General features: G+C 34.4%; 1 protein-coding gene across 1 annotated transcript; it reads right to left on the bottom strand.

The window, feature by feature from the left end:
- Positions 1 to 1,915: 1,915 nt before the first annotated feature.
- On the bottom strand, positions 1,916 to 13,838 carry LOC103573399 (homeobox protein Nkx-6.1). The gene is made up of 5 exons (XM_053740830.1): positions 13,822 to 13,838; positions 13,013 to 13,737; positions 12,808 to 12,918; positions 7,165 to 7,382; positions 1,916 to 2,113 (listed from the first exon to the last, which is right to left on the bottom strand). The coding sequence occupies exons 1-5, from the start codon at positions 13,836 to 13,838 to the stop codon at positions 1,916 to 1,918; spliced, it is 1,269 nt and encodes a 422-aa protein (XP_053596805.1).
- Between the last annotated feature and the right edge of the window lie 364 nt (positions 13,839 to 14,202).

Genomic DNA, 14,202 nt, shown 5'->3' with positions numbered 1-14,202 from the left:
CAAGGTAGTGGGAAGACTAAAATCCCTGAAATTTTCCCTGTGACCCTTAGACCAGGCTTATGACGAGTAGTCTGCTGTATTAATTTATTGAAAATTGAGTAATAGAAAAAAATGATTTTAAAAAAAATATTTTAAAAATTAGCCTGGTTAAAATATTTAAAGTCTTGAGAAACTAAACATCAATTTATCTAAATAACTGTGATCGAAAACAAAACTATTTAGGTTGTGACATGTCTCAATAACGAAAATTTTGTTTTTTCATTTAAAAGTTCAAACTTTTATTAAGCGCAGATAATTTTTGAGTAAAAATTGCCCATAAACTTTGGTACTACAAAGACATTTAGCCAGTAACTAAATTTTGACTAAAAATTTCTCTGCGGGTAATTAACATGTGGAAAGTGACATGTTTACGAAACGGTTTCGTCCCAAATGCGTTAATTTACTTGTCGTTAAAGCATTTTATCCAAGAAAATTATATTTCTCATCAACTATCACACGTTATTTTTATTACCTAAAAATATTTAATATAAACAAATAAAAAAAGTCAAAATATTTAGGATATATTTGCCATTTATTAAATCAGAGATATAATACATAAGCGATGAGTAACATTTATGTATAATTTATACAGTGTCTTTTTTATTTAATTAATCAATTAATTTATACAGATTGTCGCTACATATAATTAACGGTTTATATTCCAAATACTGTACAGTTGATTATAAATAAATGAGTGTAGCCCAAGTCTTTAATCTTTAAAACTCATCCGCATTAAAGAGTTTCGTCAGCACACAAGTCCACAATATATTTAAAATCGAGGTAATGTCTTTCAAAAATTTCATCTCGACATCATATTCATATTTTCAACCCTCCGAGATCAATATATTTATTTATACTTATATTTATATTTATATATTTATATATTTATATAATATAGTAATATTACAACGGTTTTCGCTACGCCTACTTACATCGAGGTTGCATTTAAAACGCCAAATATCACAATCACAGTTATCATATCTACAGAATATACAGTTTAGTGTCCAGATGTCGTATCCAGCAAACTCTTCACCAATTTTCACTCCCACGTATTTATTTATGTATATATATAGTATTTTTTTTCAATCAATTCACCCGCGATTCAAATAGACAGTACTATAGACGGTAATGGAATGTATTGCACTGATTTTGAAATAAATTATGACATAATTTATATACAAATTTAAAATAATATCTGGTTTGCATAACGTTGATTTAAATTTAATATAAGAAAACTACTCTGATTGGACAATAATTAAATTTATATCAAAATCTGTGTAAATATTAAATAAACAATCATATATAAATAATGATTTATTTATTTTTCACTGTAATCCGCGAATCTTTAATCTTGAAATCGTAAATCTTTGCCAACAAACCTCAAGGTTTAAATCTTAAAAAAGTTTATTGAGGTATCAATCACGGTTCCCCACAGTAACCAATCCAAGTAAAACTAAAGATTTCGTTCTTTAGAAAAAATAAAAAAGAAAAAAAAAAGCATCAGCATCATTGATCCCCGCGAGTCAAAGTCGTGTCGCGCGAGAACCAGGATACGGGAGACAGAGAGATAAAGGAGGAGAAAAAAAAATTCTACAGTTGAGACAAAAAGGAAAAGTAAAGAGAAAATAAAGAAAAAGGGTCGTTGGAAACCCTCTTGCTTTTGCTTTAGCTCTTGCTCTTGTTAACTGTACTCGTTGGTTCGACGTACATCAGTAGAATATAGCAATTGGTGTTGAGAAGCTAGTGCCTGGTGGTTTAGCTGTTCCTGGTGGACGAGTTTCTTCCCTCGTTGGACGTCGCTCGCACCCCAATATCGCCGTTGTACCCGCCTCTACAGTCCACGGCCACGCCTTCCACCCCCAAGTATCATCTTTTCTCACGGTCCGTACTGTTGCTCCAGCTCTCGTCTGAGCCTCTTGGCGGCTGTATCACCGGTCGACTCGCTTTCACCGTCACTGCATCCGTCCTCGTTGTCTGCAACGACACCTTCAACTTCTTCTTGACGTCGCTTGGCCGTTGCCATCTCCGCGGCATGCTTTTTCCTCCACTTTGTTCGTCTGTTTTGGAACCAAACCTGGTAAAAAAAAAATTTTTATGTTAAATATTTATAATTAAAAATAACTTTTAGGCAGTTAAGCAGATCACAATAACAAGTAAGTAAATAAATAAGTAAACAATCTTATATATTTATCATTCTCGTGGGTAAAAGACTCTTTGCACTTACGTAAAGTATACGGAATACATACTGGGAGTCGTCTCTGTCCCCACAACAATGTATTTAATTAACGTAACGGGCATCAAGGGAGTAGAGTAACGCCAGAAACTCTGTACCGATTGCACCCACAAACCACCTCGCCCCCATTCAAACTACTTCACTTGCTACAGAGAGCCCTTGGTGTGTCTGCATCCTACTCTCGAATATATATACATATATATGTACAATACTGTGCTGTTACAGTAACAGTAAACCAGCGTTCATCTACTATATATATATACTACATACTAGTAAACTTGCGCCCTGTGCCCTCTAGACTACCATCCACTACCCTAGACCTCCACCCTCTTCAGCACCGCCAAGCCCTCACAGAAAGGTTAAATTAAAGATATAAATGTCTCGCTTTCTTGGTGGAGAGCTAAACGGATTAAAAAGTAAACGGCTATCGTAAAAGTTAATAGCTGCTCGGATGAAAATTAAAACACTCAAGGCGGCATGACATGAACGCCAGCGAATCTCAACAAAATTACAAACTTTTAAATTTTTATAGATTACTGTTTTTAAAATAACAATGTTTACACGGCTATATAAAACCTCCATTTACTTTATCATTTAATTGCCTTCATTTTCTTCAACAGTTCACTTAAAATATTAACAGATATTTTTTTTTTCAATTTTAAATGCGATAAATTTTTATAATAAATATATTTTTTACCCAAATACATTTATTTGTCTCTTCAATCCACAAAATGTCACGTGGTATTTTTTTAACATTAGAGATTTAAGATATATATGCCCGAGGGTATCGATACTAAATAAATAGTCTCAAATTTGTCAAATACTTTTATAGATATATAGACATACATACATACATACATACATATATATATATATATATATCAAAGCAATCAATCTGGATGAACATAATTTTTTTATATTCAATCCTCTTGGGTCAGGCGTATTGCCCAAGTTGATCTGCCAATAAATTTTCAAAGGCTTCACTAGTCAACACATACCACATAGAATACAGAAAGAGAGAGAGCAGTATTCCAGTATGGCCGATTATATTGCCTGGTATAGTTCACTAGTAGCCTCAGCTATACTGCACACACTTTTCCTCCCCCTCATCATCCCTCTTTTCCAGTAACAGTAGCAGCAGCAGCAGTAACACCGTTAGAGTTGTATATATAATATAAAGGGGGTGTGCTGTGTCCACTGGGTGTGTGTAGGACACAGTTGTGGCACTCTCGATGTTTCACGTTCGAGTGGTACGCAATAAACTCGATATATCAACCACCGTTATTAGCTGGCAACACCACAAATCTCTCTATAAGGTTTCGGGAAACCTTCATCATACATTATTAGTCTCGTATCACACGGTAATTTTTTTATTGTCCACGAGTTTCGAGGTAGCCGAGGGTGTGACGCTTTGTCATATTCTTCTATACCATATTTTATTGTATGAGGATGCAATAAAATCAGTGAATTAATTATACAACACGTTATTGATTAAATAAAAAAGGTATCGTTAAATAAAACAAGGATTGGCAAATCACTAAAGGATACTTATGGTGCTGGGCTGATGCTGCTGAACACCCTGCGGCTGGAAAAATGTTTAGCCCCTGCATGCTGGATTACCGATGTGGTTTTTTATATATATATATATTTTTTTTCCCCAACTATATACATATTAGTTACGCACGCGTTGCCGTACGCATCGGCATCATCAGAGGGTGTGTGTTGTTGCACCCTCGGTGCTCGGGAACTCTGGCATCGGCGGCTACAACAACCGTACGGGCCAACTGTTAGATTTATTAAATCAAGATTATCTAAGCCGTAACATTGTGTTCTCTAAAGCCGAGTATAAAACCGCGAGATCGTCACTCTTCGGTTGCGGCATATCAGTTATTTGTTTTCTATCCCACTTTTTACCATCCTGCTGATGCTCTTTTTAAAGCTTCGATATTGGGCTCACGTGTTTTTTTTAACACGAGAATTTTAAATAGATAACGTTTAGTTCGATATCCCAATTGATAGTCGCTGAAAATTTATCATGACAAAGATTCCATCTCTTTTTTTTTTATTTTATTTTTTTACAACATCACAATGTCTAAACTATAATTTGTTATTTTTATCTGATTTTTTTTATTTTGACGTAGATGGGGTGGCATTTGAAAACTTTGATAAAAAATTTTCTATATTTTTTTTGGTAGTTTGCATTTAATAAAATTTGTAAATATCAGACTATCCGATGATCTGTGATGAATATGACATTCAGACTTGAATTTTAAAGTATTTCCAGGTCGTTTACGTCTGCTACTTCTTTATTCAAACAGAATGCCCGATTTCATCGTTCGACTCATAAATTTTTCTGCGGCCCAGTGGATTTCACCCCAACGGAGAATAACTCGAGTAATAATGAAACTCGTCTAGGTCCTCTTCTCATCCTCATCATTTCATTTCTACACTCTCTTTTTTACACTTAATCTTCCCAAGTCTCTCATCCATTGCGGTAAAAAAAATAAAAAAACGTATCGTAACACCACGCGAGCAAAAAAGATAAAAAATGAAATCAGCAAAAAAATATTTTTTTCATCTATAAATCGATCGTTGGGACGACGTAAAGACAACCCGAAGAAACGTGTGGTGCAAAGCTATGTATAACATGTAGAATATGTGTGCAGGTGAATGACAGAATAAGGTATAGTTTTGGGATATGGGATATGGGCGATAATGCGCTCTTCTGTATTCTGTTCTCGTGGCGGCGCCCCATATCGATATGTTACCTCTTGTATTACCTCTCGCTTGCTATACACCCTCGCCTCCTCACTGCTTTTGGCCCTCTTCAACATTCGCCTATATACCATCAAATCTACTCTCTCGTTCTCTCTCTTACTCTCATTCTCTTTACTCACTGGCTTATTCGCATGCTCAACCTCCACACACGATCAAGCTGCTTCGAGATCAAATGGCTTCACCGATATGCGTGTTATACACCATCAATAATATTATTATACGTTTTACTATTCGTACGTGGGAAATATATATTTCACAGTTATCTATAAATCTAAGTGTTTAAATTATTTATTACTGATGGCAATAATTAAACAACTCAATTATCTTTACCAAGCTTATAGACGATTTAAAATATATAACATTACCATTTGTTTTATATAAATAATAACATATTTTAACAAGATATATATCTCTCTTTCTCATTTGGGAGTAGAATAAGCTGCGTGTGGGAGGTGAATGAAGGGAAACAACGGCTGTTGACGTGATTTATCATATTGTGCCATGCCACGCATTGCTGTGCTACGTATATGTATATAAATATATATAGGAAACCATGATGATACATGGAACGAGGTATATTCGCGAGTACAGGCAAGGGATGCCGTCAGCGATATGGTAGCACACACGTCGGAAAACCGGGTGAGCAGGGCCCTGCTCGTACTAATTGACGTCATCGATATTGGTATCCGTCGACGAGCAGATTACCCCGCCGTAAACAACTGCCGTCCACCCTCCTTTTACACACATATATGTATTACTAATACTTGGAGCACTGCTGTTGCTGTTGGCATTGGTATTGATGCTGTTGGTGTTGCTGTAACTTTGCACATCTCTTGTATCGTTTACAGTAACAGAACAGCAAGTAGTATAGACGCACTTGTAGCCCTCGGAATATCGCATCGTTCGGCTGTCATGGCTCTTTGACACTCCCCCTCTTAGTCTGCCGTATTAAACTCAAATAGGGGAGAGCTAAATGCCAGCAAGTGTAGTAGCTGGCTCACTTACTCACTCACTTACTCACTTATTATTATAACCAAGTGGTAGTTAATGATGCGTGCCGATGTCCATTTTTTTTATTACATTGTTTATATGCCTTTTATTTATACGTCGATCATTGACACAGTCCGTACGCAAATACATACATGAAGTATTCTATTTGTTTTAAATAAAATTTTATCGACGGATTCTGGGTGCTGTTCATATATTAAGGAACGACAGTGTGTCGACGTCGTTACTCTGATGACAGAGCTTTTGTATATATCCCAAGCAATCTCGGACGTTGAGATGGTTTATAAATGAATCGTACTTTAGCAAGAAAATCCAAGGTAATTGAATGCCGACCCTCGTTCAGCTCAGTGTGTCTTGTCCTCAAGTTTTCCTGTACCATACTCTTTTCTCACTCGGTCTTTTTTTCTTTCTCTCATTCTCATCGTTTTACCGCATACACATACACATACACTCAGCATCAATTCCACACTCATCCCCTTTAGCCATCACTCACCGATGCAGACTTATAGCTTTCAATAAAAATGTAAATATGGCGGCGTGGAACGAGCCAATGACAGGGCTACATCCGGCCGAGCGCGACGGTTTGCTCTAGTTGGTAGCAGTCGCGAGCATGAGCGAGATGTATAATACTGCTTGAAATGGAATATAGAGAGTAGAAACAGAGCGCTCGATCTACAACACCACCACCACCATCACCATCACCATCACCATCACACTACTACCAGCATCAGAACTTCCACCCACATATACTAACGCCCATATTGCCCACGGCGCCTGCTGAGACTTCGCGGCCGACTGAGACTGGGATTCTCAGCTTATATCATGTCTATGTCTGCGTACATGTGCTCCATAGAGCTTTAAAAATATACAGGCCGTATATATATAATATGAAATGATGAAAAAAAAATAATGTGCGGAAATATGACGCTTTTTTGCTTTACCACGAGTATCTAGAGACTACTCGTGTACGGTGTAGACAGGTGTTATTATGATATAAGCTTGTCGCGTTTTTTTATTTTATATATACTTTTAGGGATATTGATTTCTATGGAATACATACTTATGTTATATTATTATACACACATTATATTTGATGAAAAATTTACCTTGACTTGGGATTCAGACATTCCCAAAGCGTAAGCTAATTTAGCGCGCTCTGGTCCTGCGAGGTATTTGGTCTGCTCGAATGTCTTCTCGAGGGCAAATATCTGTTGTCCACTAAACGTCGGTCTTGTGTGTTTCTTCTTGCCGTTATCGTGCTCACCACCAGCACCACCGCCGACAGCTCCTGACATCGCTTGTTGACAACCCAGCTGCTGTGACACTGAAATATTACAATTTCATTACACTGATAATCCTTCAACGTTATCATATTTTTATTATTATCAATATTATTCAAGTATTTTTATCTTACACTGTAAAAAATTCCGGTGTAAAAATAGACGGAGAATTTTACACAGCCGTTGTGTGAAATAATGGTGTGAAATTATCTCGGTGTAAATTTTTCATTCATGTAATTTTAACACGGTGTAATCTACTTTTTTTTACAACATTCCACGTTACTCGTTAATTTTGTTAACGAGAAACAAATTATTATTGAACATCTTTAACTACTTAATCAATAACTCATAAATTACACATGTTTTAAATTTTTAATTCACACCGCCTAAATTGAACACTATGTTTGGTGTAATTTCCACACCGAAATTTTTACACCGAGTCATTTACACTACAGCAGGTCAAAAAAATTTTTTACAGTGTAGATCAGCGAATTGTTATTTTTTTAAACAATAAAATTAATAATGTGAGCATATCGTAGAAAAGTTTTAATGGCGAAAGTTTGAAAATTGGAAAAAAAAAAGATGGATAAAAATTGCCGCGAGATGGGATCGAACCATGGACTCTGCGCTGCTCAGACCCACTCTGACCACCGAACTACAATAACAGTTTATCTCGCATGATATATATTATTAAATTATGTTAATGTAATATATGTATATTAGGAAATGTTAAAAAAAATCACAAGCAATCATGACACCACACGCAGTTATGAGACAAATAATTATCCTGAGCTTGGAGATGTGCTAATTAAAAAAAATGTAATTATCTTCAGCTGGTTCTTGAGTGTGTACAAGGGTGGTGTTGGTGGTGATAGTGTTTGTGCACAGAAAGCGCGATAAAAGTGGTTGCTTGGGATGCTGGGGTTACGCCAGCCAGTACTTTTGTTCTAGAGAATACCAAGAGAAAATCCTCATAAAATCTTTGTAACATTATTACCGAGAACAAAGAATACATTCTAAAAGCTCGCTGAGTTTACTTTTTTAACTTAACCCTTATTCTTTTTATTTTTATTCCTCTTACTCAACTTAAAGCATCAGAGTTTAATAATTTAATTTAAATAATATACCAGTTATTTTTCAATTGCTTTTAATTTATTATTTTATAGTTATCAGTTAATTTTTTTAATAAAAAATTTTTTATTACACAAAAAAAAATTATTTTTGAAAAAATAATATTTCCTTTAGTAGTAAATCAATAAAAATTATTGCTCTTTTGTAGAAAATCGAAATTTATTTTTAGCTGATCTCAGATTTTTTCGATGAAGAAATGATTTTTAATGGAGTCATCAAACTTTTGCACTAAAAACATACACTAAATAATCGGGAATAAATTCAGAGTGATTATGGATTCGATTTAAATTCGAATTTACTCCGACACAGAGTTCCGGAGTTTAAAAAAAAAATTACTCTGTATACAGTATATTAAATTGAAAATTTTCAATGGCATATTTTTTTATAAAAAAAAATTACAACATTTCCAAAAGTTACTTTTTCTCTGTGTAATAACAAAATTAGATAACTGTTTTTATGAATTAATAGTAGTAAGACCACATATATGCATATATGTAAAGTTTAACATAAAATTAAGTTAATTTAGTTTGGTCAATATGATAATAAACGAATATTATAATAATATTCGTATGCGCAACGATTATTTATAATTGTTACGTGGTTTTCCGCATAACAGAAATTATAAACGTGCTCACAATAGTGGTATGACCTCTAGTACGCTCAGTGTTGGGAATATATGCCGGCGGCATTTAATGTATTCCTACTGTGCCTCAACTCCTCTTGTGCTTGTGCAACATATTATGTATTCGTAAGCGACTACATTTATATCCACAATTTGTGGCTGTTAAATTTACGCTCATGAACTAGCTCCTATCAAAGGATTTAGTTTGTACTCAAACAGATATTTAAACATTGCATTTCAAGCTAGTTACACACTATTAGATATATATTTGTACATCACATTATCAACCCAACTACTGATCAATGGATTTGCTGATGACTAATGACCAATGATCACATCGTAAAAAACCGGGATTGAGTGCGAAGTGATTACGGATTTTATGTTAATTCGAATTTACTCCGTCACTCAGAGTTCCGGAGTTTAAAAAAAATCACTCCGCATACAGAGTACATGGAAAGAAAATTATGGTAACAGTTACAATATATTATGGGAATGGTTCCCATACTGCATGGTAACTGGTTTATTTGAAATGTTGATTATAGGAACGGCACCCATATATATTATGGTAATCATTCCTATAATTATGGATATAATTCCCATATGGTATCAGAATAGTTCCTATGAAATTATGGCAATGGTTACCATAATATTATAGGAACCGTTACAATGTGGTTATAGGATTGGTTCCTATTTGCTTATGGGAACTATTCCTATGAGTATGGTAATCATTACCATGATTCTTTCACATGCGATATGGGAACTGTTACCATAATAATAGGAATTGTTCCCATACTTATGGAAACTTTCTCAGAAAGTATGGGTCTATATCCCATAATCCCAAGTAATCATTACCATAACGGTATGGGTTGGTATTTCATAAACGTACTAGTAACAGTTACTATAATTTTTTCTCCGTGTAAATACTCCACATTTAATCCGCATTGACTTTGAATATTTTTTACAGTGCAATGACCAAAGACCAACTATCAATGATTTAATATTATTTAATTTAACAAATTAAACTCGAGTTAATGATTAATCACCAAGTATTTTAAGTATTCAAATGGGCAGTGGATAGCGGTGTGCGCGTAACGTGTTCATAAGAGTTTTAAGAGAGCAAAAAGTGAATATAACAGCAAGGACAGCGGCTGTAAAAGGGGGCTTTTGCTGTATTAAGCTCTCTCCGGTGGGTAACACTGGAACAACGTGGTCTGCGGGACTTTCATTTAATAAAGCAATTTGTAACGGAATACTGAACGAGGCAATAATGGCCAGTAGGCGAAGAGGGTTCTAACGAGCTGCTTACCACATTCCTACACCTAGGGAATCCTCGCTTAAATATTTCCCTATTTTCTTGTTCCTTTGCCCTCTCTCTCTCTCTCTCCCACACTTTTGAATACTAGCCATGAATTAAGTCTATGGAAAATCGAACTAAATGTCTTTTCCGATATAATTAAGTCTATATAATTAAGAAGAAATATTTTATAATTTTTAAAATTACTTTTGTACTCAAGACATTTTTTAATAAAATATCGAACAGTAGGACAAAATTAACAGTTTAAAAATACGGCTATCTAATAATTAAATTTTTTTTTTTATATTTAATTTAAGTTGGATTCGCAGGCACTTGGATTTGACGTTAAATACTTAAAAATAATTATCAATAAAAAAAATTAAAAATAAAAAGTTTAATTAAGAGTTTGGTTGAATTATTTTATGAAAATATTAAATAGATTTTATTTTTGCGATGAAAAGTGTAAATTTTTTTTTATTTCATACTTAAGTCCTCTTTCCCTATTAATATATTTTTTAATAATCCTTGAGATAAATAATATTTAAATTTTAATACCTCTATTCATAAATCACAAAAAATATCTCAATAACAATTTATTCAATATGATAATGATAATAAAAAAATAAAGCTTATCCCTACACTTAAAGAGACAATATTGCTAAATTAAATCGAAGGGAATACTCGTGTCAGCAACTCGAGGCAATAACATTTTTTTTTTTTTTTTTTTTTTTTTTTTCACAAGTGCAAGAATACAGAGAATTGAGATGAACGAGAGAGAAATGTGATGTCTTCTACTGGGGATTTTTCGTACTATGATAACGTTTATATGTTCCGAGTGAACCAGCTTTTGTATATATATTATACATATATAAGAAAGCGTATAGGGTCCAAGTCTCTTTTTATCCATCAAGGATTCGCTCGGTTAGAGACATAAATAGCTGGTGTTGCTCCCGTGGCGATCGTTTTGGCCTCATGAGACTCGTATCACACTCGATCGACGATGAAAAACGCACACACACACCCACACACTCCGTAAAATGAACCTAACGCTACAAAGCTAAGATCTATTATCTCATATATTATCAACTAAAAACTACAATACTTTAATCCATTAATTTTTCATTCATTAAAATTATTTTAATTATAAAATCCAATTCAATGTCTCACTAAACAATTTTCTCTTCTATTTATATTACCTCCATACTAAAATTGACAAATAGTATCACATTAAAAAAACCTCTATTATAAATCTGACATATCGTGTTTACACATATATATATTTTTTTCTAATAATTATATGTAAATCTAGTTAATAATTTATAGCCGTTTTAAATTAAATTTTAAAAATCTATCTAACATATTTTCCAACAAATAAAAGTATTAAAATGATCGATGTCTATCTTCGGTTTTCATAATAAAAAAAAAAAAAATTTGAATTTTGAATAATGACAGCAATAAAAATCAAAAATAACAACGAAAAAAATGAGCAAATATCTCATCATATTCAACATGATATTTTGTTTCCGACGGCACAGTCTGGTGCTTACCGTATATAGTATACCCTTTTATATATACATATATATTTCTTGAGCCTAACCACACAGATTCGCAAGCACACTGCTCGATCTACCCCCAGTGGTCACGCACACATTTCAAGTAAATATATATATATATATATATATATATATATATATATATATATATATATATATATATATATATATTATACCACCCTCCTTGAAATTCCGGCACATGTGCCACCGTCAACTTGATCTATGCTCTCAAAACCTAGGAGGGGGCGGCATGTCACGTGTTGCCATATAATATACAATTTAAGTATACAATCTACGCGGTTTTACGGTATTACTTTATCGTTTCTGTTAACATTCTTCCGAGCTTGTATAACATGATCAAATATGTATACTTTAATTTAACAATAAAGTAGCTAAATAATAATTCCTAGCAATCTGCAGTCTCTGTACGTGACTACCCGAGAGTCATTGCTAAGTTTATTAAATATTTTTTGAATTAACTTATTTACTGCATCATTTACTTATTAATTTTGACAATTGTATGATTACAAAGTACTTAAAAAAATCAACATATATTAAATGTAATCTTTTTTACTGCCAACCGAATCTAGTATTTTTTCATTTTTTTAAAATATCTCAAAACTGCGACAGATACAAGAAAAAAAAAATGAACATTTTTAAGCGCGAAATTTAAATATTTCTAAAAGCGTTCAGATAAATTGAGATATCGAACGAATTACCACATTTGAAATCGTAAATATGCACGAATCAAAGTCAAGACCTTTCATAGTATTGTTTAATTTTAGTGTAGAGATATGACTAGAACAAAATTTTCCTTATTCTCTTAATAATATTGACATTAATTTTAAGAAACAATATTAGGAACTTACACGAATGAAGCCGAGCTCGCCATGCCAAAGGATCACTAACAAGACCTTGTAGCCCAGGCCAATAAACTGCCGGATGACGTGCTTCTGTTCGTTGCTGAAACTGCCCGAGACCTAGAGAAATTTCAGTATTATAATAAGTGACAAAATGATTACATATGAGATAACATAAATAATGATTTTATAAAAGAATAAAATGTAAACAAACCTGCAGATGCTGTAAATCCAGCATGCATGCCATATCTTGGTGCAGCCAAATGCTGGGGATGAGTTGGAGTAGATGCGAGCGCATGAGCCGCTGAAGATGGTACCTGAGGATGTGTGGCAGCTGGTCGTGACAATATATTATCAATACCATGTGGATTGCTGCCCACGGATGTGACAGAAGTTGCCGGGCTGTGTTTCCCACTGCCCGTTGGTGAGGCCTGACCCTGCGGTGGGGTCGAATTTATTTGCCCTGCGGATAAATTAATTGACTGCTGCCGTTGTAGCTGGGCAGCGTGTTGCTGTTGCTGCAATTGTTGCTGCTGTTGCTGGTGTTGGTGACTGCGTTCGGCCATAGAGTGCAGCGCAGCAAGTGGTTGGCTCGCTGCAAGCATACCACCGCCGGCGGCGCTTAAATTTAAAAATTGTAGGACATGGGGTGATGCCGCGGCATGAAAATCATGCAACCAGGGTGGTCGTGGTGGTGGTGGCGAGTGGCTTGAAGCCGGCGGTGGTGAACAAGAGCCCAAAGAGGATCCAGCCGACGAACTTCGGTCACCAGAATCCAAGTGGCCATTGCGACGATGTGCATCACTCAATGATGACATTGCGTCTATTATTTCAGCCCGATCTCTCACACCAAGTACCAATGGATGACTATTATTTAGAGTACTATTACTACTGCTATTACTTAAATTAATACTACTAATGTTATTGTTGTTGTTATTATTATGATGGGGTGACGTATCCAAAGTATGATGATGGACACGAGTCGCCTCTGTTATACCGCTATTACGGAGGCTCTCGGCGCTGGTCACGGAGCACACCATCTCGCAACGTGCATAATAATTCGCTGATGACGTGGTCCGATTGTTGTCCGGTGATGAACAATCGCTACGACCGAATCCTGAGTAATCTAAAGGTGTTGTTGTCGATGCAATATCCAGTTTATTCAAATAGTATAACCCACCACAATTATACAATAAAGTTCACTGAAAATATCTACAATAAATATGTCTAGATATTTATTTAATAAATAATATATTTTTACACTATTCACGTTTAAATACGTCACAAGTCATTAAATCACTAAACACTTATGCACATTAAAGTTGTTATTAGTATTATAATTACTATTATTATTGATAATACAGTATCAAGTATAATTCAAAACGATAAAAATGTTTGTCTGAA

This window comes from Microplitis demolitor, chromosome 1 (genome assembly GCF_026212275.2).
Source record: "Microplitis demolitor isolate Queensland-Clemson2020A chromosome 1, iyMicDemo2.1a, whole genome shotgun sequence".
Lineage (NCBI taxonomy): Eukaryota > Metazoa > Arthropoda > Insecta > Hymenoptera > Braconidae > Microplitis > Microplitis demolitor.
Note: the sequence above shows the minus strand (reverse complement) of the source record. Positions and strands in the feature narration are given on the sequence as shown.